Genomic DNA, 26,635 nt, shown 5'->3' with positions numbered 1-26,635 from the left:
TAGTTCAGTCATAGAAACAAAATAATAAAGAAGCCAAATATCTTTATATAAGAATCACTGAATTTATTCCAAAGTAAGTTCTCCTGCTCTAAAAGACAGGTACCTCAAAACAACAGAAACAAACAAAAATCTGAAATGAAAACAAACTGTATTATGAGTTGTGACATAAAATAATGCCTTTTTTTTCCCCCACCCCTAGTAACATCTTTTAAAAGCAAACTTAATAAAACTTACTCATCCAAAGGAGCCTCTCCCACTCAAAACAATCACTCCCGAGGCAATATACATTTATTCCAATAATGCAAATCATCACTCAAAACATATCTGAAATTCTTCTTTCAAAACTATTTTCAGGGTCTATAGCACACTGTTCTAGAAATATATCCTTCCTGGTGGCATATTTTCATCAAAAGATGATGAATTTAATTAAGGGTTGGGGGGCAGTTATTCAGAACAACTAGCAACAAAAAGAGGAATTCAAGCTGGGTTAAAAAACAAACGTGACTACTTGAAGCAATGAAGCAGGTTTTCTTGTGGGTTTATAAACTGGTTATGAAAACAATTTCAAAAGAATTCCTAAAATTCTAAGGAATTCTAAGATAACTGCAATAAGTTTTCCCTAATAAGGTGACTTTATGAAGGATAATATCTATTTGGAAGCATATTTTCTTATGGACTTTCTTTTATAAAAATGAGTCTTTTGACCAATTTTATATGTGTTTAATTTTATAAGCTACCTCAAATCTCTTTTGGGGATTTACATAAAAGTAAATTTTATTGCTTTATAGGTAACAAAACTTCCAGCTATGTAAACTCATTAAACCATAGGCCCTGTCAAGTACAGCTTACTCTAGCTGGATCCTTGATACACATCACTGACTGGACTCTAGAATTAAATTATCACTTTTCACCTTCACAGTTCTTTTTGGGTTGAGTCCTCATAATATATTCCAATAAGATTTTCATTTTGCTTGGTATTATGAGAGTGTTTTCCAATTTATTTTTATTGGTAATTTTATGAACCATAACCTTTGTTTTTTTTCTTTTTTGGAAATCTCTTTTTGGACACACGTTCCCCTCCCCCCGGCCCCTTTTTATCTGTTACTGTAGTTTCTCTGTTCAAACACTCAGCTTATCCCCATAATCTATATCAGAAAAATAAGAAACAAAAAAATCCAGTTCAAAAGTTCTTTTAAGAAAAAAAGATCACTTGTATAGCACAGGGAACTATATTCAATTTCTTGTAATAAGCTATAATGGAAAAGAATCTGAAAATATATGTGTATATACGTGTATATGTATAACTGAATCACTCACCTGAAACTAACACTGTAAATCAACTACACTTTAAAAAATAAAATTAAAAATAGAAAAAAGATCACTAAGGATAATGACTGCATTTCACTTACCAAACTACACCTATTTTTACATTCCTTTAATTTCAATTTATAATTCAATCCATTCACAAACTGATAAATCCCTCAAGAATAAGTCAGAGGACACACACAGGTTAAAACCTTTCACTGACTTGGAGGTGCTCATTCCCTAACACAAAATTCTCTTGCATACCATCTGTTTGGAGGATTGTGGAGTAATGTCCAAGTTCGACATTTTCCAAGTTGTGAGAAGGATGCTCTGACCACTGTCTCATGACCTAGAACAATGAGAATTTCTCTGGCCTTTCTGATGAAGGTCATCTTCCTTGGTTTGTACAAAATACTTTTCAAGAAATGTGTTCCTTTAAGAGACCCTGTTTTAACAAAAAAAATTTAAAATTTGTATGGAAACACAAAAGACCCCCAAACAGCCAAAACAATCTTGAGAAAGTGGAACAGAGCTGAAGGAATTATGCTCCCTGACTTCAGACTATACTACAAAGCTATAGTAATGAAAACAGTATGGTTCTGGCACAAAAACAGACACATAGATCGATGGAACAGGATAGAAAGGCTAGAAATAAACCCATGTACTTATGGTGAATTAGTCTACAATAAAGGAGGCAAAAATATACAATGGAGAAAGACAGTCTCTTCAATAAGTGGTGCTGGGAAAGCTGGATATGTAAAAGAATAAAATTTGAACATTCTCTAACATCATACACAAAAATAAACTCAAAATGGATTAAAGACCTGAATGTAAGACCAGATACTATAAAACTCCCAGAGGAAAACAGGCAGAATACTCTTTGACATTAATCACAGCAATATTTTTTGGAACCAGCTCCTACAGTAATGGAAATAAAAGCAAAAATAAACAAATGGGACCTAATTAAACTTAAAAGCTTTTGCACAGCTAAGGATACCATCAACAAAATGAAAAGACAACCTACAGAATGGGAGAAAATATTTGCAAATGATGCAACCAACAAGAGACTAATTTCCAAAATATACAAACAGCTCATACAGCTTAATTATCAAAAAAAAAAAAAAAAAAAAAAAGGCAACCCAATCAAAAATGTGCAGAAGATTTAAACAGCATTCCTCCCAAAAAAAACCATACAGATGGCCAACAGGCACAAGAAGAGATGCTCAATACTGCTAATTATTAGAGAAACACAAATAAAAACTAGACTGAGGTCTCACTGCACACCAGTCAGAATGGCCATCATTAAGAAGTCTACAAATAATAAATGCTGCAGAGGGTGTAGAGAAAAAAGAACCCTCCTACACTGTTGGTGGGAATATAAATGGTACAGCCACTATGGAAGGCAGTATGGAGGTTCCTTAAAAAACTGAAAATTGAGTTACCATATGACCCAGTAATCCCACTCCTGGGCATGTATCTGGAGAAAATTTTAACTTGAAAAGACACTTGCACCCCAATGTTTGTAGCAGCACTACTTACAATAGCCAAGACATGGAAATAACTTATATGTCCATCAACAGATGAACAGATAAAGATGTGGTTTGTACAAACACACACACACACACACACACACACACACACACACACACACACACACACACACACACACACGGAATACTACTCAGCCATAAAAAAGAATAATGCCACTTGCAGCAACATGGATGGACCTGGAGACTGTCATTCTAAGTGAAGTAAGCCAGAAAGAGAAAGAAAAACACCATATGATATGACTTATATGTGGAATTTTTTTAAAAAAAGAAAAAAAAGCACACAAGCTTATTTACAAAACAGACTCACAGACATAGAGAACAAACTTACGGTTACCAGGGGGTAAAGGGGATGAGAAGAGATAAACTGGGAGTTCAAGATTTGCAGATACTAACTACTATATATAAAACAGATAAACAACACTGAATAGCACAGGGAACTATATTCAGTATCTTGTAGTAACCTATAATGAAAAAGAATATGAAAATGAAGATACATATGTATAGGTATGACTGAAACATTATGCTGTACACCAGAAACTGACACAACACTGCAAACTGACTATACTTTAATAAAAAAGGATGCACGGGGGGAAGGTGTAGCTCTGTGGTAGAATGCATGCTTAGCACAGACAAGGTCCTGGGTTCAATACTCAGTATCTCCATTATAAACAAACAAACCTAATTATCTCCCCCTAAAAAAAAAAAAATGCAAATTTTAAAATGGACAAAGGATTTTAAATAGATTATTTCTCCAAATAAGGTATACAAATGGCTAATAAGAATATGAAAAATGTTCAACATCACTAGCCATTAGAAAAATGTAAATCAAAACTACAGTAAGATACCACCTCACACCTATTAGGATAACTATTATCAAAACAACAACAACAACAACAACAAAACCCAAATAACAAGGGTTAGCAAGGATGTGGAAAAACTGGAACCTCTTGCATTGCTGGTGAGAATATAAAATGTTGCAGCCTCTGTGGAAAACTGTGTGGCAGTTCCCCAAAAATTAAGCATCAAATTACCATAGGATCCAGGATTCCATTCCAGGGTATAGACCCAGAATAACTGAAAGCAAGGACTCAGCAGATATGTGTACATCAATGTTCACAGTGGCATTACTAACAGTTGCCAAAAGGCAGCCAGTGTCCACTGACAGATGATGGATAAACAGAATGTGGTATACACATATAATGGAATACTATTCAGCCTTAAAAAGGTATGAAATTCTGAGACATGCTACAACATGGATAAAATTTAAAAACATGCTAAGAGACATAAGCCAGACATAAAAAGACAAATATTCTATGATTCTGCCATTTATATAAAATATCTAGAATAGGTAAATTCACAGAGACAGAAAATTAGAGGTTATAGGGATTGAGGGGACGAGGGACCGGGAAGTTATTGATTAATGGGTACAGAGTTTCTGTTTGGGATGATGAAAAAGTTCTGGAAATGGACAGAGGTGAAGGTTGCACAACATTGTGGATGTATTTAATGCCACTCAATTATATGCTTAAAAATGGAGAAAGTAGTCAACTTTATGTTATGTATGTTTTACCACAATTTTTAAAAGGGAGAAAAAAGGTACTCTACCTTGTTTGAGATGTCTTCAGTGATAGTATGCTAATACTGTGTAATACTTCTTACTTTAGATTGTTTTTCCTCATCCCTTTAAATGCCTCTAATGCCAATAAATTTGGTAAGAATGTACAGTCACTGACAGAAACATGATCTGAGTGCCTTGTACTTTGGTCCAAGTAAATACAGCATGCAAAAAAATGTTCATTTAAATGTCAAGTGAGTTGAGTCAATTCCAACAACAATAAAACAAGATCAGAGTGCACCTACTACACCTGGGAGGATAGGATGAGAGATCAAAAGTCCTGAGATGCTTCTGCTAGTAGCAGGATAACTCTGATTAAGCAATAGCAAGAACTAGTTTCTCTTATTTCTTCCCTGATACTCATATAGTAGCTTTACTCTATCTTCCCTTCCCACTTTAGGCTTGTTGATGCAAAGTGCTTAGGTTTAGGATAATTAAATTTCACCCCCGGTGGCCAATGACATGGCCTAGAAAGGGGAGGACAAAAAAAATTCAAAAAGAAAGGGTCCAAAGTATACTTTCAAGCCCTCTAGAATTCTAACAATACTTGGAACAGAGTATTTATACTGTACTCTTAAGGCTTCATCCCCTTAAGGTTGTTTCTAAAACTTAAACAAAAGAAAAATTGTGTAAAACTACGGTAGTCTCCTCTCCTTGTCAGTGGATGCTTGAAACCACAGATAGTACCGAACCTTGCATACACCACGTTTGTTCCCATACATACACAACTATGATAGTTTACTTTATAAATTAGGCACAGTAAGAGATAAACAATAACAACTTATAATAAAACAGAACAATTAAAACAATATACTATAATAAAGTTATGTGTGGTCTCTCAAAATATCTTACCATACAAATTTAATGCCTTCTCCATCTTAACTAAGCACTCATCATACACCGAGTGGCCATGACTTTTGAAGTTTGAGGTGCAACAGCAAAACTAGCAAGAATTTCTGTTTCCTTCACAATTACACAAATAGAAGATCTGTTCTTATCGTAGATCTTAGTAACCTCAGCATATGATTGTTTTCTTCCCTTATTAGGTTGAGAACTTTCACTTTTTCACTTAAAGGAAGCACTTTTAGGCTTCTCTTCAGCATATACGAATTGCCAGCATTGCTACTCTTGCTCTTTGGAGCCACTATTTTAAAAAAACAAAGGTTCCTTGAACAAGCAGTACAATGTCATGACAGTCAATCTAATAACTGAGAGGGCTACTAAGTGACTAACAGACAGGATACACTGGACAAAAGGATGATTCATACCCTGGGTGGGACGGAGCAGGAAGGTGTGAAATTTCATCATGCTGCTCAGAACAGCATGCAATTAAAAACTTAAGAATCACTGATTTCTGGAATTTTCCATTTATATTTTTGGACCATGGTTGACTGTGGGTAAATCAAACCATGGAAAGTGAAACTGAGGGTAAGAGGGGACTATAGTATCTGTATTCTAAGGATGAGGATTACATTCAAATGCAAGAACAAGATGCAGTCTGCCCTAGGAAAAATTCCCATTTTGGGGAAAATGAAGGATAATCTTTTATGTCTATGAGCTTTTTTCTTTACTGAGTTCTTGTCTAAAGGTTGGTAAATAATTTCTATACCTGTGAGAGCTGGGAGCAGCATGAGAAATAAAAACTGACCCGGGTTTAAATTCTAGCTTTGAGTCTTAAGTCAATATACAAGCTATGTACAAGTCATTTTATCTCTTGACATGGTGGCCTTATTTGAAAAATGGAGCTAGTAATCCTTACTTCAGATCACTGAGGATTAAAAAGTATACTATACACAAAGTACATTTTCTAGCTCATAACAGTATGTGCTTATTAAATGTTTCTCTTCCTCCTGATAATTCCTCAGGAAAAAAATGGGAGAGATTAGACACTGTCCATACATCCACTACTTCTGAAATGGAAACAGAAATAAGGAACTTACTGTTGGACTTATTGAAGTGGCTCAAAACCTAAAGGTGTAGGAGCTGGTAAAATGTTGGAACGTATCTCTTTTGGATCTCTGAGCCCAAGAGGGTCAAAAAAACCCCACCAGACTTTTTAATTGAAAAAAAGAAAAATCAAGATGATTTCCTAAATAAACCAAGTAAGAAATAGTAATACATTTTCATAATCCTAAAGTAAAAGTCACTCACTCTACATGTGTGAAGGGCATTAAGTAATAAATAAACTAACAAACCTTCTCCCCACCCAAAAAATGCTGCTCTACTCTCCTGTGGGGTAAGGACTTCTGAAAACATAACAATTCTACATATATAATTGTGATGTTAACTCGATAGAACTTCTGCACATTTAAGTCTTTCATGGAACTGCAAAGGTCAACCTCTTTTTTCTACTTAAAAGTCTTACTGTATCAAAAAAGCAAATAACTCCCCTTGCACTTATTAGAAGCGTATCAGTGATACTTCTGTCATAAAGTAAAAAATTTTAATTTAAATAAGGACCTTGTCTCAGAAATCTATTCTTCAGCATGATCCTGTTAAAAAAATTAACCCTTTACCGGAAACACTGCTTAATTTCTATGGAGAATCTGATGTCAAATATCTTGTCATTAAAAATCTACTCAGAAAACTTTAACTTTCTATTAAGTTCATGATCATATGCAATACTTAGAAAATTAAAAAACAAAAGAGTGATTCAATATTCCACAGCCATCTGTCTAGCATTCCAGGTTTTCCCACAATATACAGGAGTGCAAATGAGTTTAATATTGATATTTTTCTCCTCAGCATTTCTCTTACAGCTCAAGTTCTGTATAGTAATTAATACTTTGGTATCACCAGTCAGAGCAAGAAAACTACTTTCACTGCATTAATCATTTTATATACATCATCTCATTTAAACCTTATACCAACAGTTTATCCCCATGCCCTACCCATCTTTTTGGATTAAATGAAGAAACTGAGACTCAGAGAGGTTAAATAACATGCTGGTGGCCAAGAGGTAGAGCTGGGATCCAAACCTAGGTCTATCATCCTCTGAGGTTTCTCCTTTTCCTCCAACCACATTAGCATCTAAGGTAAGGATAAAAGCAAGACTGGGTCCAAAGTCAGAATGTATGGGGCTTATCCTTCAAAACAGAAAGAAGGTTATCCTGGCTTTTTAAAAAATCACTTTTTTATACCCAGATTACTCTCACTTAGCAGCTACCGACTAACATTTTGCTTGATAAAGAAACCACATTTTGTAGAGTAGCAGTCTATCAGAAAGTGATCTATAACCATGAGGAGATGATATAAGTACACTATGTCACTCATTTAATCAGAAAAGAATTTCTCATTTGTAACCTCAGCAATAAATTTCTGGGTAGAATATGATAAAACTAAGTAACAGAATACTAAGAGTAATGGAAACCAGAGCATCTGTTTCTGCAAATACAACTTGAAAAATTAACAAGCACTAAACCTTAAAAACTTCAATTCTCCTTTTGTTTTCTATTTTCATTCTTTTGTCCACTGTTAGTAACAACAAATTCGGCAGCATAACATTTTTAGGAGTCCCTTACGCAAATAAAACCAAATAAACAAAATTCACAAAGAGTATACAGTGGTCTCTTCACTCTGCAGAGAAGGAATAACTGGATTAAAAACCTTTTTGTTCTCTCACAAGCCCAAGGACCTAATCTTAGGTTGACTTTCAAGGTGTTTTTTGGCTTGATTTGTCCTAGAGAATGCACTTACAAGTCTGATCCATCTGTCTGTCCCACATAAGCACGAAAAGGCTGGAGATTACTCTCAGATAAAGAGCACAAACACAAAATCTGGAGTCTAGAATGGACCTACATTAGGGCACCTTAAAAAAATAGGAAACCAGAGCACTCAGCAGGTCTAATTGAGGGGAAAACAAATTGCAGTATACAAACAAAGGACTACTACTTGGTCTCCTCTCCAGAAAAGGGGGAAATTTTAAAAAGAAAGGAGAGTTTCATAATGTTGACTGGCTAACATCAACTAGTAATAAGACCTAATAACATTATGTACACCTTATATCATGCTCTAAGAAGGGGACATCACTTCTATGGTATTCTTCCCAAATATAAAAAATACTTCAATCTATTCATGAAAAAACATCAGACAAACCCAAATTGTAGAACAGTCTACAAAAATACCTACCTATCCAATACTCTTCAAAGGTGTCAAAGCAATGAAATATTTAGGAAGTGTCACAGAAGACACTAAAGAAATATAACAACTAATTGATACAACATTGTAAACTGACCTAATTCAATAAATAAAAAAGAAAACAGAAAGGAAGTTAAAAAAAGAAATATAGGAACTAAATGTACTGTGGGATTCTGGATTGGATCTTGGGATTGGAATAAAGGACTTTACTGTAAAAACTGAATAAAGTCTGTAGTTCAATTAATAGTATTGTACTAATGTTAATTTCTTAGTTTTTATAACTGTACTATAGTCTACCATGGTCAAGTAAGATGTTACCATTAGGAGAGAGTAAAGGCAAACTATTACTTTTGCAGATTTTCCATAGGTCTAAAAATATTTCAAAATAAAAAATTTTTTTAATGTTGGAGGTAAAAAAAAAAGAATGAACTACCTACTGATAGACACAACATGAATGAATTACAAAAACGATACACTGAGAAAAAGAAGCCAGACACAAGAGTGCATTAAGTGTATGACTCCACTTATATGAAGTTCTGGAAAAAGTAAAATTAATCTGTAATGACAAATAGCACTGAGGCAGAGGGTGGGGCAGAAGAAAAACCCGACTTCAAAAAGGGAATGAGGGAACTTTTTGGAGTGATGGAAATATTGTGGTGGTGGTTAGACAGGTGCATACATTTTGTCAAACTCAATCTATATACTTAAAATGCATCTGTTTTATTAATATGTAACTTATTCTTCAATAAAGTTTATTAAAATTTTAAAAATAAGTTTATATTTAAAAGTATTTCACTGATAGTGTACATTTTGTACTGGGTAAACTAAAGTACCATGATTAACTTTTAAACTGATATATTAAAGCTGATACACTCAAACTGTTCATTCAGTAAATATTTGCTGGGCACCTACTATATGTGAGGTTTAGGCAACACATAGGATATAAATGTGAAAAAGAAATCCTTACCCTTGAGGAACTCACAGGTCAACAGGAAGACAGGCAAGTGAACAAAAGCTGCCTTGACATACAAGGTGCTCTGATGAATGATATGTCAGGATTTTACAGAGAAGGTAGTCTCAGAGAAGGCTTCAGGAAGAATACAGGCCCTTTCCAAGAACTTTCCCTCAGAAGCTATTACACTTATTTTAGGAATATTTATCCCAAATACTCAAAGGTTTAAAAAAAACATTTCTTTTAGTCTTGTCTCTGTACTTCATGGCACTTTTTCTGATGAAAAGTCCTTAGCACTTTAAGGGTGTGGCTGGTTTGTTTAAATAACCAAAAGTTAGTCACAGATAAATTTAATGAATACCATTCTGGAAAACAGGTGCAAGTATAAAGTCAATAAACTTCTTTTCCGATGTGCTTTTATGAGCTGAAAGCAATACCACACGGATAGTAACAATGTTTTTCATCCAACATAGACTTCTTGAAATAATGTATACTCTCTCAAGAGGACTACTTTAAAGAGCTTTGTCCTTTGGAGTGCTGAAGTCTTGATTTGTTTCTTGGGGTGCATGGTTTGAAATTAAACCTCACTATAAACTGTCATTATTCAAAATGATAACTTAAACATTATATACATATATATTATATAACATAGATATACATGTGTGCTTACACTTGAATCTTAGTTCAGCTATATCATAGCCAATGTCTTTAGACAAAGTCCTAAAAATCTTAGCATTATCTGTAAAAGGAAAACAGTAATATCTGCCACATGGGGATTTTGTAAAAATTAAGTAAGTGATGTGAATGAGATAATCTACATATTAAATGAAATAACCTAAGTAAAACACTTAAAATAGGGCTTGGCATACAATAAACACTTAATAAATGTTAATAATGACTATTATACTAATATATAAATGAAGTATATTAGTGTCTAGACTAAGAGTAAGCATTAAAATATAAAATGGGATTACAAAAAACAAAAAGAAATCATAATTTAGCTTTAAAATTTAGAAACTAAGATTCAGTGGCCTTTTTGTGAAACAAGAGAATTCTTTTTTACATTATTCACTGGGATATAGTTATCTCAATGCTTAGTAAAAAAAAATGTGCCAAGCACATTACAGGTTTTCAACAAATACTGAATTGAGTTATTTCAATACAGTGAGATGTCTTAGTAACTAAGAAAAAAAGACTGTCACTTTTTGACCCCCATTTACTTCTATTTCTGCTTTAGATAACATCCCTTTCAGCTGCCAAACTACCTCACCATTCTTTTCCCTGGGGAGCTAGAATTCTACAAAGGAGAGAGACTAGGATTTTCTCCCAATTTGGATAGCACAATCTACACTGAGAAAGTACAGTGCTTCCACCTGCTTTCTGACAAGTATACCTGAAAGTGTCTGCATCCAGTTAGGAAAATATAAAAGAATCTAAATGCTGCAAAAACACCTTTAAGGCAACAGAAAACTAAATAAATAACAAAGAATACGGAAGGAAGAAAGAGAAATTCAAATTAAGTCAGTGTATGTTTTTAATATATAACTTGTTTGGTAAATATGCCCACATCTATGTAGTAAGTACCTATAACTACATGTGTTCATTTTTGTACATTTATTATTCATTTATATTTGTGGCCTAAATTGAACATCAAATGAAATTTGTCTAATTTGAAATGGAAGTCAATTTTTAATGCTATTATATAAAAGGTTTCTGAAGATGAGTGAACCTATACATTTTAAGGTTTTGTGTACTTAAAGATAGTATTTTTTAGAGAAAATTTCTGAAAGATTCTTTTCTGAGTGTCACAGCTATGTATATGTGCATTATACATGCACATGTGCTCAACTCAGTCCTTCATTCCTACTACCTCTTAAATGACACTTTCTCCAGACTGTAAATATTTAAACAAAAACTTAAGTTCTGAAAAGATGTTGCAACTATTGGCTACTACACTGATTATTTCAAATATATCTCAGAGACAGGAACGGAAAAACAGCTCGGTGCTGGTGTTTAAGGTCCATCTGACAATGAACAAAGCTAACAGCTCTAGTTTTTAAAAAATCTCTACATAGTATGTGTGAAATCATTTCAATAGAAAATGAACACATTTTCCATTTGTCTTAAGAATAACATTAAGATTTTTAATTGAAAAAAGTTTACCTGTGGTAGACACAAAATTCTATCTTTGAAGAACAGTTTAATAAAGTAAAAGCCAAAAAAGCCCAAATATACACATTAAGGTATAATTTCATCATTTCATTTCTTACCAGGGTCTCAAAAGTAATTTAGCACTTGTTCTACCTATCTGTACAATCTAAATCTCAAGGATATCTGATAATTTCAATATTCACAAATCTCAGTGGAAGCAGCCTGAAGACAAGAGCTTCTGGCAGCTAGACATATGACTAAACGAACAAGGGTTTATTGAATGGCTTACTGTGTTTTATCTAAAGTAGTAGTTCTTAAGCAATCAGAAAGCGCTACTCACCAGCAAGTGTATAATCCATATCAAAACCAAAACACTTAATTTTTTCCATGGCTAAACTTCGGTTCACAAACACCCTAAAAAAAGGAGTAAATATGATATTAACACTGAAATAACAACAAAAAAATTAAATTCAATGGAATTATTTCTCTATCTTTCTAATCTCATTTAAATATCAAGATTCAAAATAAAAATAATTCAAGTCCTTCTTATACCATAAGTAACATCAGATATTATATGAAAATACATGAATTTTCTTATTGTGACTTAGTTTTAACAATGCCATGTACTCAAGATTTCAGAAAATCAGCTCTTCTTTTCTAAGTCTGACCCCATAAAATAAGCTTATTTCTGAGATTTTATAATTCATTCACTCATTCATTTGTAATTTACTTAATAAACAGAGGTTCATTTAAAGCCTACCATATGCCAGACACTAAAGACATAAATATAAACAGATTCACTCAACAAATACTTACTAAATGCCTACAATATGCCAGGTACTGTGATATGGCAGAGAAAAAAAAGTATGTGCCCTCATAGAACTTACATTTTAACATACAATCTCTATCCTTGAGTAATTCAGCCTAACAGGGAAGAGACTTATAAGCAAATAATTATAACAATTCAATAAATGCTATAAAATAACATGGAGGAGGGAACACAAGTTGTTTAGAGACCAGAAGAGATGTTTGAGCTGACCTTAATCAGTAGAAGTTTTCCAGTTAGGACAAAGCAACAAAGGCATTCCAGACAGAATAACCAAGCAAAGACAAGGTTTGTAGTGAACTATAAAACATTTATTGTGGCTGGAGCTAAGTTTTCTTTAGTTTTGCTTTTCTGTTTGTTTTTGCAAACAGAGGTTTTTCCAGAGGAACAGGGAAAGAGGCAAAAAAGGTTATGAAGCTAAGAAGGATAGCAAGGGTCAAAATCATGAAGACTGTACGCCACATTAGAGAGTTTGGACTTTATCCTGCAGGCAAGAACAAATGATCAGATTTTGATGAAATAAAATAATCAGATTCAAATTTCAGAATGACGACTATGAAGACACACGGAAAACTAAACATATAATAGTATGGTGGATCATCACCATGATGCTGTTTGCAGGTAAGTCTTAATCATCTCTGAAAATAAGGATATCCTTTCCATCTGATTCCCCAGGTTTGGTTACTTTTATCCAATGTTCATCCTCTTATTACCAAACCTTTTCTTTGACTTCACTTCATAAGTAACTCTGAGAAATGAGAATGCTTCAAAAATCACTCAGGAAACTTGTTAAAAATAAAGATGTCTAAGCTGGGCTTCCCCCATTAATGATCTATGTCAGCATTCTCCAAAGAGGAGTGACTGCACCTGGGGATACAGAAGACTCCACTGGGATACAGAAGAAAGTATTAGATCTTACACTGATACTTATTTCATCATTTAAAAATGTCTAATTTGTGTACATTTTCTATTATGCACAAGTAAGAATAGTAGTATAATTTATAAATAAGCACACACAGGGATGACTATTCCATATTTTAACTTAAGAGTTTAGAAACCATTAATCTAGGCAATGATTTTTTTTAAACTCTTCATCCCTCTCATCTCAGAATGTATGCACCAATTTTAAACAGACAAATAATCAAATATTTGCTTAAAAATACTTTAGCTGGGGACTTAAAATCAATAGGCCCTTGCATTAGAACTGTCATCTTCAGAAAAACATGAAAATCATTACTTGTCTCATAGTGTGCTATGCAGACTAGATTAGCTGAATAAAACTCTTAGGTCCTGAGAGAGAAATTATATAAAATATTTATACTTTCTTTCCCTAAAAAAACCTAGTCTTCTGGAAAATCAACATTTACTTTGATTGGGTTAATAATGGATGGGGGGGAGGGTTGGGGAAGAATAGTGGATGGCTGAAAGATACAAAGAACTAGAGGATAAATGACATCCACCCAAAATTTTTTAAAATACCCCACAACTCCAAACATATCACCATGACCCTTCTACCACTTCATCAACTTCACTCTATTTTTACTGATAAGAGCATCTACTTTACTATCACCTTTTCCCATTTATATAAATCCTTATGAAGGCACAAGAGAGGGAAAAGACATCAAGTAATGGTTTTAACTCTGTATATATATTTTCACTGAAGTATAGTCAGTTTACAATGTTGTGTCAATTTCTGGTATACAACATAATGCTGTCAGCTATACATGAACATACATATATTCATTTTCATATTCTTTTTCACCCTAAGTTACTACAAGATATTGAATATAGCTCCCTGTGCTACAGAGTATGAACTTGTTGTTTATCTATTTTACATATATATTAGTTAGTAATGGTTTTAACTCTGGAAACCAAATGTTACCACTGAAGCTTAGGCTTTTCAAACACACTCTGAATTTAGGCTAGGGGGCCAACTGGATCAAATCCTTGATCAGAGCCCAAACAGCTGACATGCCTAAAATATTCTATGGGAATTCAGGCAGGAACAGACTGGGAAGATTTTCTTTCTATGATACAATCCAGGAGAGATATATATGGGACCACATAATAAAAGAAACAGCTTTGATTCTGATAGAAGAATGATGCGAGCTGGTTTCAGGCACAGCTAAAATCACAGGGAAAAAGATACTTTGCTCTTATCAATCACTGCTAAATGGAGAAAGAAACTATCAACAGACCCAGCTAGAGAGTTTACCCTCTGCTTTCTCATCCAGAAGAGAGGTTAAGCCTGTACTCCTTATGTTTTTAAGGATATAGAGATTTTAATGCACCTTGGGTATCATCCATACAAACTCTGGGAACGACATATTTCAGGAATAAGAAAATCTATTGTTTCTGCGAAAATAACTGCTGCTAAATATCCATCAAATCACATGCTTTCCTCTTTGACTAGTCACTTTATTCAATCAAAATATTTGTCGAATGCTTATTATTACAAAGCAGGTACCATTTCTGACATATATTCTAGAAGCTGTCTTTTGGGAAGTAGCCAAAACTATTAAAGACTTTCTAGATGTCTAAAATTAGAAAAAAGGACATTTTCCTATGAAATCAAATACCCTTTATCTTTTCATTTTCATTTAAAATAGGTACCCCTACTCACAGAAGGAATCCCTCAACTTAAAAGAGAAACAATTACTCTTGTCTCCCTGTCTAATTCATTATGAAACAAAAAGAAACCTCACATATATTCTCATCTCTCCTTTTCTTTCCCTAATTTATGCTACAAAACATGGGAGAAGGGGGCAATAGGGAATTAAATCTAATTCATGTGTGAATATCTAAAGTGCACAAGCAAAGCTATGATGATGAAATGGAACAGCTGCATTTTAGAGAACTGCAGTAATGTACATGCTAAGACTTACAAGATAATAAACATCCAAATGCTGAAAGTATGCACTGACTTCAGCAGAGAGGCAGCCTTGAGCCAGAAATACGATGTCTCCAGAATACAGTCTTAAAGAGAAACTAATTTCTTGGCCTCAAACTAATGACTATTCTTTACTGTTACAACAAAAGAAAGTATTAGGTACTATATCAATTAAAAGCCTGGCTCACTGTTTCATCAGACATTTAAAACAAAAAGATCATATCTCCTCAGGGAATCCAAAAATTTCTTTTGGTCCCAGGACCTTCACTGTATCTTTGTCAATGCCAGTTAACTTGTGTCACTTTTCTAAATTATTAACCAGTGGAACATACTCTACCTCTATAGCTTGTTTTAAATAAAGCACAAAGTCGCCAACCTAGAAAGCATGACTGAACTAATTAAGCACCTAATCTTAAAACACAATTGTCAGCCAGAAATTCCTATATGCTAAGTCATTTGCAAGATACAGATCTGAGCATTAAAAACAAGAGACAATCTTTAGGAGACAAATCAAGGAACACTAAAAAATCAGGCACAGACTTCAACAGAAAGACAAATGTAACAGCTTTTACTATTATATCCCACTGTAGTAAGGCATGAAACTTGAAGAAATGCTATCAAAATAAATACAGATATTAATCAAAAGAAATAAGACTATTAATACAATGAGCTCCAAGAACAGGGATATAATATTCTCACACTTAAGGAACATGAACATGCAATTTACTAAATTTGGAATTTTGTAAATAGCAAACTCTTAATGGTTTTGAGATTTAACTCATAATTCAAAGCAGCATTACCTCATCTGTCACTGGTTGCCGTTCTGCAAAGTGTGAAACTATCTGAGTCAACTAGTTCTTGAAGTCACATAACAAAAATCTTCAAGTCCCTAGTATAACTTTTTGTGTGTGACTTTAACCTAACTTCAGAAAGACTGTTTTAGTCTGAACTAGGCCCCTCAACAGCATGTATCTTCTGAGACAGTGTTGGAGAAAACACCTCTGTGTCTAATTTAACTTGTCATTGGATATCACTGTTGCTCCACACAAATTCATTTGGAATAGAATTTCTTTGCCAATGGTGAACTTTATCCCTAGCTCCTCCCCCTGCCTAGGAGTCACAATTTCCTGGCCAAAGGCCCAACAGCAGTTACTGCAACAACAAATGAGATCAAGGATACAAGTTTAAAATCTTCTTGGACATGTTTTGGTTATGGGTTTGTGTAATTATAGACTCTTAAGTTTGTTACAATCAAAGAAAAGAAAAAGTTACATGTGCTTTTTTTGAGAGTGCAAATTTAGATTATCAACCAAATGATGTATTGTGTGTTTACTTAATAGAAAAATGTGATAATGTGGATTTTTGTTGATAACCTAATTTAGTATCTTTCTCCTCAAGCTAGTTTCTATTTCTTCTATTGGCACTCTCTTCCCCTCAAGCCTAAAATCTAGTTAATATCTTTCATTTCTTTCCTCTCCCTCAAATCTACATCATCTTATTTGCCTTCCTTTAAATTTCCAAATGTCTCTGATCCAGATCTTCACACTGCTAACAACTTACCTAGGTTCTCATTAATTCTTCAGCAACCATCTCTCAACTGCTCTGCCTGCACACTAATGTCAGATTAGTTGCTTTAAAGTAGTGCTACTCAAAGTGCGGTCCACAGCCCAGTGCTGGTTTGGGAATAGTTGTTACTAATTCATGATATGAAATATACAGAAATTGCAAATAGTTAGAAAATTTTATAGCAATTTGACAAAAAAATTTTGTTTGTTTAACATCATAAAAAATGTAGATTTACATTTTACGTCTCTTCATTTTTCTAGTAATTCATTTTTATTATATTTTGTAAGTGTATCAATTTGAAACAAAGCAATTAAAAAAAAAAACTAGTTCTCCAACATAGATGAGCACTGTCCTAATCCCTATTTCTAATCATTTTTCTCTCCTGCTTAATAACCTTAGATATCCCTCACTACCTACCCAAATAAATGTATTACAAATTTGTGTGTCTTGAAGGAGTTCAAAGTCTTTCACCATCTTTCCAAAATCAGTTTTATTTCATATTTCTCCACATCATGCACTTTTTACTCTAATAAATAAAATGAACTACTTGTTATTTCCTAAAGGTGCCCTGAGGCTTTGTTTATACTGTCCCCTATACCTGAAATGTCCTGCTTAATTACCTCTCTTATTTCTCAGGACCCAGTAATCTCAAATGATTTCTTTAAGAAACTATTTCGGCTGTGCCAAAGAACTATGTAACAGTGATGCCTCTGGGTCTCAGATTAGTTTTTCAGTTAATGAAAGAGATTTCACTAACAACTAAAATTCTATAAAGTTGTGATCCATGTAAGAAGTATGAATATTCAAAATCCTTTATTTGGCACCTACTATATTTTATCATATACATAAAATATGTGGCTAGTTCTCTTATTCTTTACTATAAACGTTGAGACCAAGATGTATTGCCTTCCCAACAACTAGCATAGGGCCTTGTAAAAAGCAGACACAACATTTAACCAAACTAAAAATTAAACTTAAACTAAAAACTTAATAGCAATTAGTGGTTGCCAGAGGCTGTGGGGAAGAAGGACTGGGAAGTTTCTTTTGGGACTAATAAAAATATTCTAAAATTAGATAGTATTGTCAGTTGCACAACTCTTATAAATATACTAAAACCAATGAATTCTACACTTTTTTTTTTTTTGGTGTTTTGTTTGGGGGGGATAATTAGGTTTTTATTTATTTTTAATAGAGGTATTGGGGATTCAACCCAGGACCTTGTGCACACTAAGCACATACTCTACCACTGAGCTATACATATAGTCTCCCCCCAAATTGTACCTTTTAAAAGGAAGAATTGAATGGTATGTGAACTCTATCTCAATAATGTTATTTAAAAAACATAATGGCAAGACCTCAGACTGCCTACATGTCTCCATTTTTCAGTAAAAGTATGCTAGTAATCTAAAAAATAGGTAAAAACTTTCTAATTTATGAAATGGATTCTTAAAAATTGAAACTTCAAATACCATGGATATGTAGACACAACAAGAAATTTTGGACTAGATCATAAAAGGAAGAGTCATTTGATAGCATTAGTTCTTATTTTCACACATTTTTAGCCAATAAGTTCTTACTAATTTGTCTGATTATTTTCTCTGAGGAATATCCTCAGGTGGGGTACTTTTTGTTTATCAGATTATGCCAGGAGAACAGCTCCCTGTGCTTTAAAAATCTGAACAAACATATTATCATTTCTAAAATAATACATGAATTAAAATATTAACTTTTCTCATTCAAATATTCAATTTATGAAAAAGTTCTAGTGAAAAGAAGTGCATATGGAGGCATGCATACAACAAAATTAAAGACAATTAAAATTCAAGATGCCATCAATCATAAAGCTCACCCATATCACATGCTACTAAGGAAAGGGGGAGGAGATGCACAAGAAAAGTCAGAGCCACATAAAGCTAGGATTATCAAAGGCCTATACCCATAATACAAGGGAAAAAGAGAAATAAATCTGCACACGGAAAGAACACACAAAGAAATTCGTACATCTCAGCCTTGACACTGAGTCTGGGAAAGGGGAAAAATCTCCCCCTGAGAATCTGAACAACCAAGTCAGGTAGGTTTGTGGTCTGAAGTTACACTACTAAAGTGGTTAATACTGCCCCTAGGTGACTCAAAGAAATGATGTCCTCTCTAGAAGAACTCAACTTTATTCTAGGTGGTAGATTGATAGATACAGACCAAGTTCAGAGATGTCTAAATGTGAAAAAATGTGTATCTTGAAAGTAATAAAAGACTAACAGTAGGATCATGCTGTCTTTCCACCAAAGATTTCAGAGCATATTTTAAGGAGATTCTCTTTAAGAAGAGATTAAAATTCCTTTCACCTTCATTCTCAAGTGAAGAAATTGCAGTAATGAGAGCAAGGATGGTGGGGAATAAAAAAGAGGACTAACAAATGAAGAATACATTAATTAAGGGAAAAACCAGAAACAGTATTAGTACTTCTGAAAATAAACCTACTGTTCTAAAGCCTCAGTTTAATTAAACATAAGTTTTCCCTATCTTTTTTTTTTTCCTATTTTCCCTTCAATTCCTTTTTACTATTTTGCCCCAATTTTTAAAAGTAAAGGCCAATGTATACAGGATAATTTACAAAATGTAGCAACATATTAAGGTTGAATTCTGTGGGATAAAAATTAGAGAAGAAAATACTACCCATGTTATAGATAGGCCAAATTAATAAGTGTACTAACTGTGCCTATAATGGAAAAGAGAGGTCAAAATCTAGAATTTAAAATAAAAGCAAATGATAAAGTTGATTTTGACCTCTAACCTAAAAAACATTAGCTCTGGTAATAAAAGGCATTCTAACAGCTCTAGAGGATTAGGGTTCAATCATGACAATGACACTAAAAGGAGAATGCATTTTTTCCTGCATTACACATCCTAGAGCACCTGTATCTTCCCAAATATATTCCCTTGAAAATGCATAAACAATAACTTTTTTATTTACAAAATTTTAAATAAGCAAGTTGAGGAGCTTCTCAAGTCTCATCCCCCACCAAATTTACTGAGGTATAATTTACTTAAAATAAAATTCACCCACTTTAAGTGTAAAGTTCAGTGAGTTTTGGCAATTGTACACACTCATGTAACAATTACCACAACATATTCTTTCATGTCCTTTTGCAATACCCTGGCCAACCTTTGGCCCCAAGCTACCATTGATCTATGCTTTCAGTCATTACAGTTTTCATACAAATGGAATCAAACATCATGTAGTTTGCATCTGGCTTCTTTTTCTCAGCACAATACTTTACAGATTCATTCATGTTGTATATGTATCAAAAACTTGTTCTTTTATTCCTGAGTAGTATTCCATTTTATGGATATACCACAATTTGTTTATCCATTCACTTATGGATATTGAGTTGTTCCCAGTTTTTCGCTATTATATATAAATAATGCTGCTATGAACAGTCACATACAAATCTGTGTGGGTATATGCTTTCATTTCTCTTGGAGTAAATACCTAATAGTGGAGTTCATTTACTAGTTCATTTAGTAAGTGTAAGTTTAACTTTAAAAGACACTGCCCAATTTTTTTTTAATTTTGCACTCTCATCAGCAACATGAGAGCTCCAGTTGCTCCACACTGTCAGTGTTTTTAATTTTAGTCATTCTAGTGGGTAGCAGTGCTATCTCATTGTGGTTTTAATTTGTATTTCCCTAATGACTAATGATGTAGCATATCTTTCCGTCTTATTGGCCATGTCTTTTTGTGTGAAGAATCATTTTTAAACTGGGTTGTTTGTATTATTGTGTTATAAAGAATTCTTCATACATTTTGGATATAAGTACTTTATCAGATACATATACAGAGAGAATATTTTCTCCCAGTCTGTGGCTTGCCTTTTCATTTTCTTAATGCTGTCTTTCAAAAAGTAGAGGATTTTAAAAAAAATTCTGATGAAGCCCAATTTGTCAATTTTGTCTTTCATGTTTTTAATGTGTTTTATCTAAGAAATCTTTACCTAATTCAAGGTCAGAAAGATTTTCAACTACACTTTATTTTTAACTTTTATATTTAGGTCTACGATTCTTTTTTGTGTTTTTTTTCTAAATACAAGTTTAAGGCAAAGGTCGAGGTTCATTTTTTTTTTTCTACATGAATGTTCAGTTGTTTCAGCACATCTGTTAAAAAGACTAACCTTTTGCCATTGAATTACCATGGCTTCACTGCTGAAAATCAATTGACTATTTATGTGTGGGTCCACAAACTCTCTACTAGGTTTCATCATCTACATATGTCTATCCTTACACTAATACCACACGTCTCAATTACCACAGGTTTGTAACAACACTCAAGTATAATTTTTGATGATTTAACTCTTAACAATCCTTTCCTATTACTATTAGGGAAATATTTTATAGGTATCAAAACATCATACATTTAAAAATTGTGAATATAAGAATTCTTTTCATCCCAAAGTAGAAGTTTATCCATTTGTCTCTAGAGATAGCAAATGAGAATAAAAGCTAATAAAATAAACTTCACTTATAGGATTCATGCATTTCAAATGCACTTGTTCATTACCTACTCAGACAGTATAGGAATTCCCCCCAGGGACCCCTCGAAAGGAATCTAAAAGAATACCTCAGGTCTTAGAGTGCTAACTTATACAGAGATCTTTTTAACTAACCAATTCTAACATATGCTTTACCATAGGGAGAAAGGTAGTACTAATTACTTCCCAAGAATTCAGACTGCATCTAGAAGTATAGTTCTTAAATCTATAAACGAGCTTTATAAACAACCACTTGTACAAGACTGACAACTATTACCAGCATCTGAGATAATCTTCATCATAAAAATTGTTTAACAAAAACTGTAAATTTGTCGCCAGTGCTGGAAGGAAAGAAAAACTTACAAACCTGAAGAGGCAGTCCTCTCATAATTTTCACATTTAGAGAAACCTCAAAATTCTAGTGATGTCATGAGAGATCTAAAAATAATACAGAATTACTTATACACATGGTTATTCTCTTTACTCAATAATGAGGTTTTAAAATAGCAGTAAAGTGGGCCAATTTTATTTTGCTCATAGTCAACACATGATTAGATAAAAATAAATTATGTGAGGCTCTGAAACTAATTCAAAATTTCTACTAGAAAAAATTAGGAGAAGAATTAAGAGCTTTCAAATTAAAATAAAATTTTAAATTGTACTTATTTTTAAAGACTTTTTTTTGAGATCTATGTTCTGTTTGATCAAAGGGACTGTCTCTCTCAACCAGGTCTAGTTATGCTTGAAAACTAGAAATGAGATAATTAACAGTATGCAGCTATAAACTTACTTGTCACCTATTACAGTGGTCACAAAAAGAGTATCAGTAACAATTCAGACTCTGAAGCATAAGAGAAAATAATATAAACAACAAAAAACTAACAGAGAACTATTTTACACTGCAAAATAAAAAGGAATAGGGGATTCTACTTGAAATTATTTTTTTGTCTATACTGTCCAGAAAGAAACAAAAACACAGGATGCTTTTCAATCTTCATATCATTTTCTAAAGGTACAAATTATTTTAAAATGCATTTAAATTTTTAAACTTCATTTATTCTATGTAAAATTCTTTGGTAAAACACCACTGTTTGCTTCTTCCAATCTTAAACACTTTCTGTTGAAAAACAAAATGAGTTTACCACAGGGTGCTTATATCTCACTAAATTCCTATTAAGATTATCCATTCTCAATGTGGTCTTTCAAAATAGCAACAGTAACTTTACAGTAGATTACATGTGAAACACTAACAATGTAAGCTTTCAGCTGAATTTCCTTCAATCTCTCCCTCTATCTCTACTTTCAGACTAGTAGCACTGCTTATTAATCTTCTAATTCACTCAGATGACTATAACACCTCTTCACTGAGAAAAATGAGGAGAAAAGAATAATAAACTCACTTACCCTTCCTTAGACATTCTCAAAGATCTACTTCCTCTGGAAGAGAATACAGGATCAACAAACAAGCTTCACTGATCTCTTGAGAACTGTAGCTCATTTGTTAAAGCACAGAGAACTCAGGCCCTGAGAGGCCCAACAAATTCAGGCACAATGCCGAACCCTAACCAAGCAATATCTCAGAGACCAATATTCTCAGCTTTAAATACTTGAAAAACCTAAGACAACAGAAAAAATTGGAGAGCAGGAAAAATAACTAATAGTCTGAACTGTTTAAGACTAGCCAGTTTAGGAAGGAGACAATCCAAATGGCAAGTTCCCGTAAGAGACAGGAATCGTTACTGGCAAACACACAGAAAAAGCAAATTTACCCCCTAATGAGGCCCGCCAACAGTACGCAAACAATGTGAGTTTCACAGAATGGAGCGGTCCTAGTCAGTCCAAATCATGTTTAGTTTGCTCTGGGAGGAAAAAAAAAAATCAACAGGATAAAAAAAAACACTATGTTTTAATTATCAGTTTAGTTATTTCCTTCCTTAGAAAATGAGCAATGTGAACTATAAGAGAAGGAAATATTTATGTGCCAGTCATATTAAATGAAGAACCTAAAGTATTTCCACACTGAGGTCTTTTTTCTGATCATTAACTGCTTTTAAGGAAAGCATCTGTGTTCACAAACAGTTCACTCAATTGCCTGAAAATTTCAGCTCATGTAAAAAGAAATCCACAGATCTCTGGCATATGGGCGATAAACCCAGAACATTCTAAAGGTTAATTCCAAATCTCAGAGCAAATTGAAGTTTGAAAGAAAAACATCTGCAACATTCCTGCCTCCTGACCAATGTAATGCATAGGGATTATGCAACAGGGGAGGAAATAAACAAGTATGCTAAAGTCTAAGAACACTGAGATGGCAAATAAATCCTCCCAGGGGTGATTCAAATTAAAGATAAAATATATATACCTGAAAGAAATACTACATGAGTTAAAATTTTAATTAAAAATTTTTTTCTTTAAATATTACCTAAATTACCTACCATAACGGTTTCTATTAGTTACTAAAATGTTTAAACAGTCATCAAGTAACTAAAAGCACTACTAAATACTACAAATTCAAACTAAAATAATTTTCAGTTTATTTAGAAAAGCAGTATGGAAGGAGAACGAGCACCGGCGCAACTAGGTTTAAATCCCACTTCTCCACTTTCTGGCTTTGGGGCCTTGAATAAGTTGATTAACCTAAGCCTGAGCTTTTTATCTACAGAAGACAGATAACATCTGGTAGGGCTGTTGTCTGTCATTCGTAAGCACTCAAAGAACTATTGTAACTTGGAGGGTTGGGGTTCCAGAAAAGCAACTGGAATGTCAAGCATTACCTTGACAAAATACCTCTTGAGAAACACCTTTTAAAAATCCAATTCTCAATTATACCTGACTATGAAGGACTTTCACTATCCTCAAACCAAATGCCATGAATACAAGAATACAAACTAAATATGGAAAATGATCTAATCCTTAAGAGCGCCAATTTCCCATGGCTTCCTTGGATTTTCAGCTTGTGGCATCACAGCTCAGTGTGGTGGAAATAAATGTAATTACTATTTTAAGACTTTACTACTTATAAGGAGAAAGGAAAACAACTCACTTGAACAGAGGGTATACACACTTATATGAGCTTCCTATGCCGAAGGAGACTGCACCATCTAAAGATGATTAGCGCTTTCAAACTCTGTTCACATATTCAAGAAGTACTTACTGACTCTCTACATGCCCGTGCCTGGTACCAGTAATACAAAGACAAACGCGACAGTCCCTGATTTTAAGGAGTTCAGAGTCTACTGGAGGAGGCCTACTCCCAGTTAAAAAAGTCATGTTTAGCTGCAGTATTAGAGATATGCACAACAGAGGTGTATCTGTATTCTCCTGGCTGAGTCTTAGTGAAGGACAGGATGCCCACATTGTTCTTAAACTGACACTATGCTAAGCACTTTATACATTTATTAGCACATTTAATCCTCAAATAACTCTGTGAGGTAGAAATTATTCCAATTTCATAGATGACAAAACAAAGTTTATAGCAGTTAAATATCATGATTCTAAAGAAATTATATGGAATAATCCAAAATGCTAACTAACTCAAGGCTCAGGCTCCTAACCACCACAATAAAAGGATTAGCAGGTGTTAATCAGGCTAAGAGGAAAAGAAGGGGTACAGAATATTCCAACTGAAGAGAAACTATAAATGAAAAGCAGAGTGACACAGATATCATGATGTGTGGAAAAAACCTAGATGGTGTTTAGAATAGATGGAACACACAGTTTGAGGAAGGGAGCTGCTTAAGATGAAAGTGGAAAGGAAAGGATCAGTCCTTACAGGGCCTTAAATGCTATGTTACTGGGCTTAGAATTTATCCTAAAGCAGGCTGGACGCGACGCCACTGAAGGTTTTGTGATAAACATGATTCACAAAATAGATCTGAAGAGGACAAGGATGAAGGGCAGGGAGGCTGGACTAGCATTATCAGGAAGAAAAAAGTCCAGAATCCAGAAAAATTAGGTTTGTATTAAAAGTGCACATATGGGGGTATAGCTCTGTGGCAGAGCACATGGCTAACATGTATGAGGTCCTGGGTTCAATCCCCAGTACCTCCATTTAGAAAATTTAAAAAATAAAGTGCACTTGTGTGCTTGTGTGTTTAAATGTACTAAAAGAGGACTAGAAGGATGATCTCCAAAGTACTGACAATGTTTACCTATGAGAAAGAGAAGTGGGAGTGAAAGGGTAAATGAAGAGGAACTTTCACATTTACTCTATATATTTCTGTATTCCTGAATATTGTACAGTAAGAATTTACTTGTATATTATTTAAATAATTTTAAACACTTTTCAAAAAATAATTAAGAGATTAAAATTTGAGATCAATAATTGTATTATACTCTCCTTCTTTGATCTATGGTAGTCATAGTCAGAGATGGGCTATCATCATACTTAATGATGAAAGACTGAAAGCTTTCTTCCTAAGGTGAGGTAAAAGAAAAGGATGTCCACTCTCACAAGTTCTATTCAGCATGGTACTAGACATTCTAGCCAAGGCAATCAGGCAAGAAAAAAGGTCTTCAAATTGGGAAAGAAAAAGTAAAACTATCCTTATTTGTAGATGACATGATCTTATATTTAGAAATCTGTGAAGAATCCAAACACACACAAAACTATTAGAGCTAATAAATTCAGCAAAGTTGCAGAATACAAGATCAGTATGTAAAAACCAGTTGTACTTCCATAAACTAACAATGAACAATACAAAAATAAAATTAAGAAAACAATTCCATTTAATATAGCATCAGATTCTAAAATAATTAGAAATAAATTTAACAAAAGAAGTGTAAGGCCTATATACCAATAACCACAAAAACTGTTGAAAGTAAAGAAGATTTAAATAAATGTAAAGACATCCCATATACATCAACCAGGACACTTGATACTGCTGAGACGACAATACTCCTTAAATTGTTATATAGATTGAATGCAACCCCTACCGAAATCTCAGCTGGCTTTTTTTCTTTTTTAACAGAAATTGACAAGCTGATTCTAAAATTCTTGTGCATATAGGAGGTCCCCAGAATAGTCAAAACAATCTTGAAAAGCAAGAAAAAACTAACTAGAGGACTCACATCACAATTTCAAAACTTAAAGTTAGTTTTCAAAACTTAAAAGCTGC

At 33.6% G+C, this 26,635-nt stretch overlaps 1 protein-coding gene across 1 annotated transcript in view; it reads right to left on the bottom strand.

Annotated features, from left to right (window-relative positions):
* NT5C2 (5'-nucleotidase, cytosolic II) overlaps nt 1-26,635 on the bottom strand; it is a 78,932-nt gene that overhangs the window by 27,137 nt on the left and 25,160 nt on the right. Inside the window, exon 3 of the mRNA XM_032491019.1 lies at nt 12,051-12,124. Coding sequence (XP_032346910.1) covers nt 12,051-12,124 — 74 coding nt within the window. The remainder of the gene's footprint in view (nt 1-12,050; nt 12,125-26,635) is intronic.

This window comes from Camelus ferus, chromosome 11, assembly GCF_009834535.1.
Source record: "Camelus ferus isolate YT-003-E chromosome 11, BCGSAC_Cfer_1.0, whole genome shotgun sequence".
NCBI lineage: Eukaryota > Metazoa > Chordata > Mammalia > Artiodactyla > Camelidae > Camelus > Camelus ferus.
The sequence above is the reverse complement of the archived record's forward strand: the minus strand, read 5'-3'. Positions and strand labels throughout refer to the sequence as shown.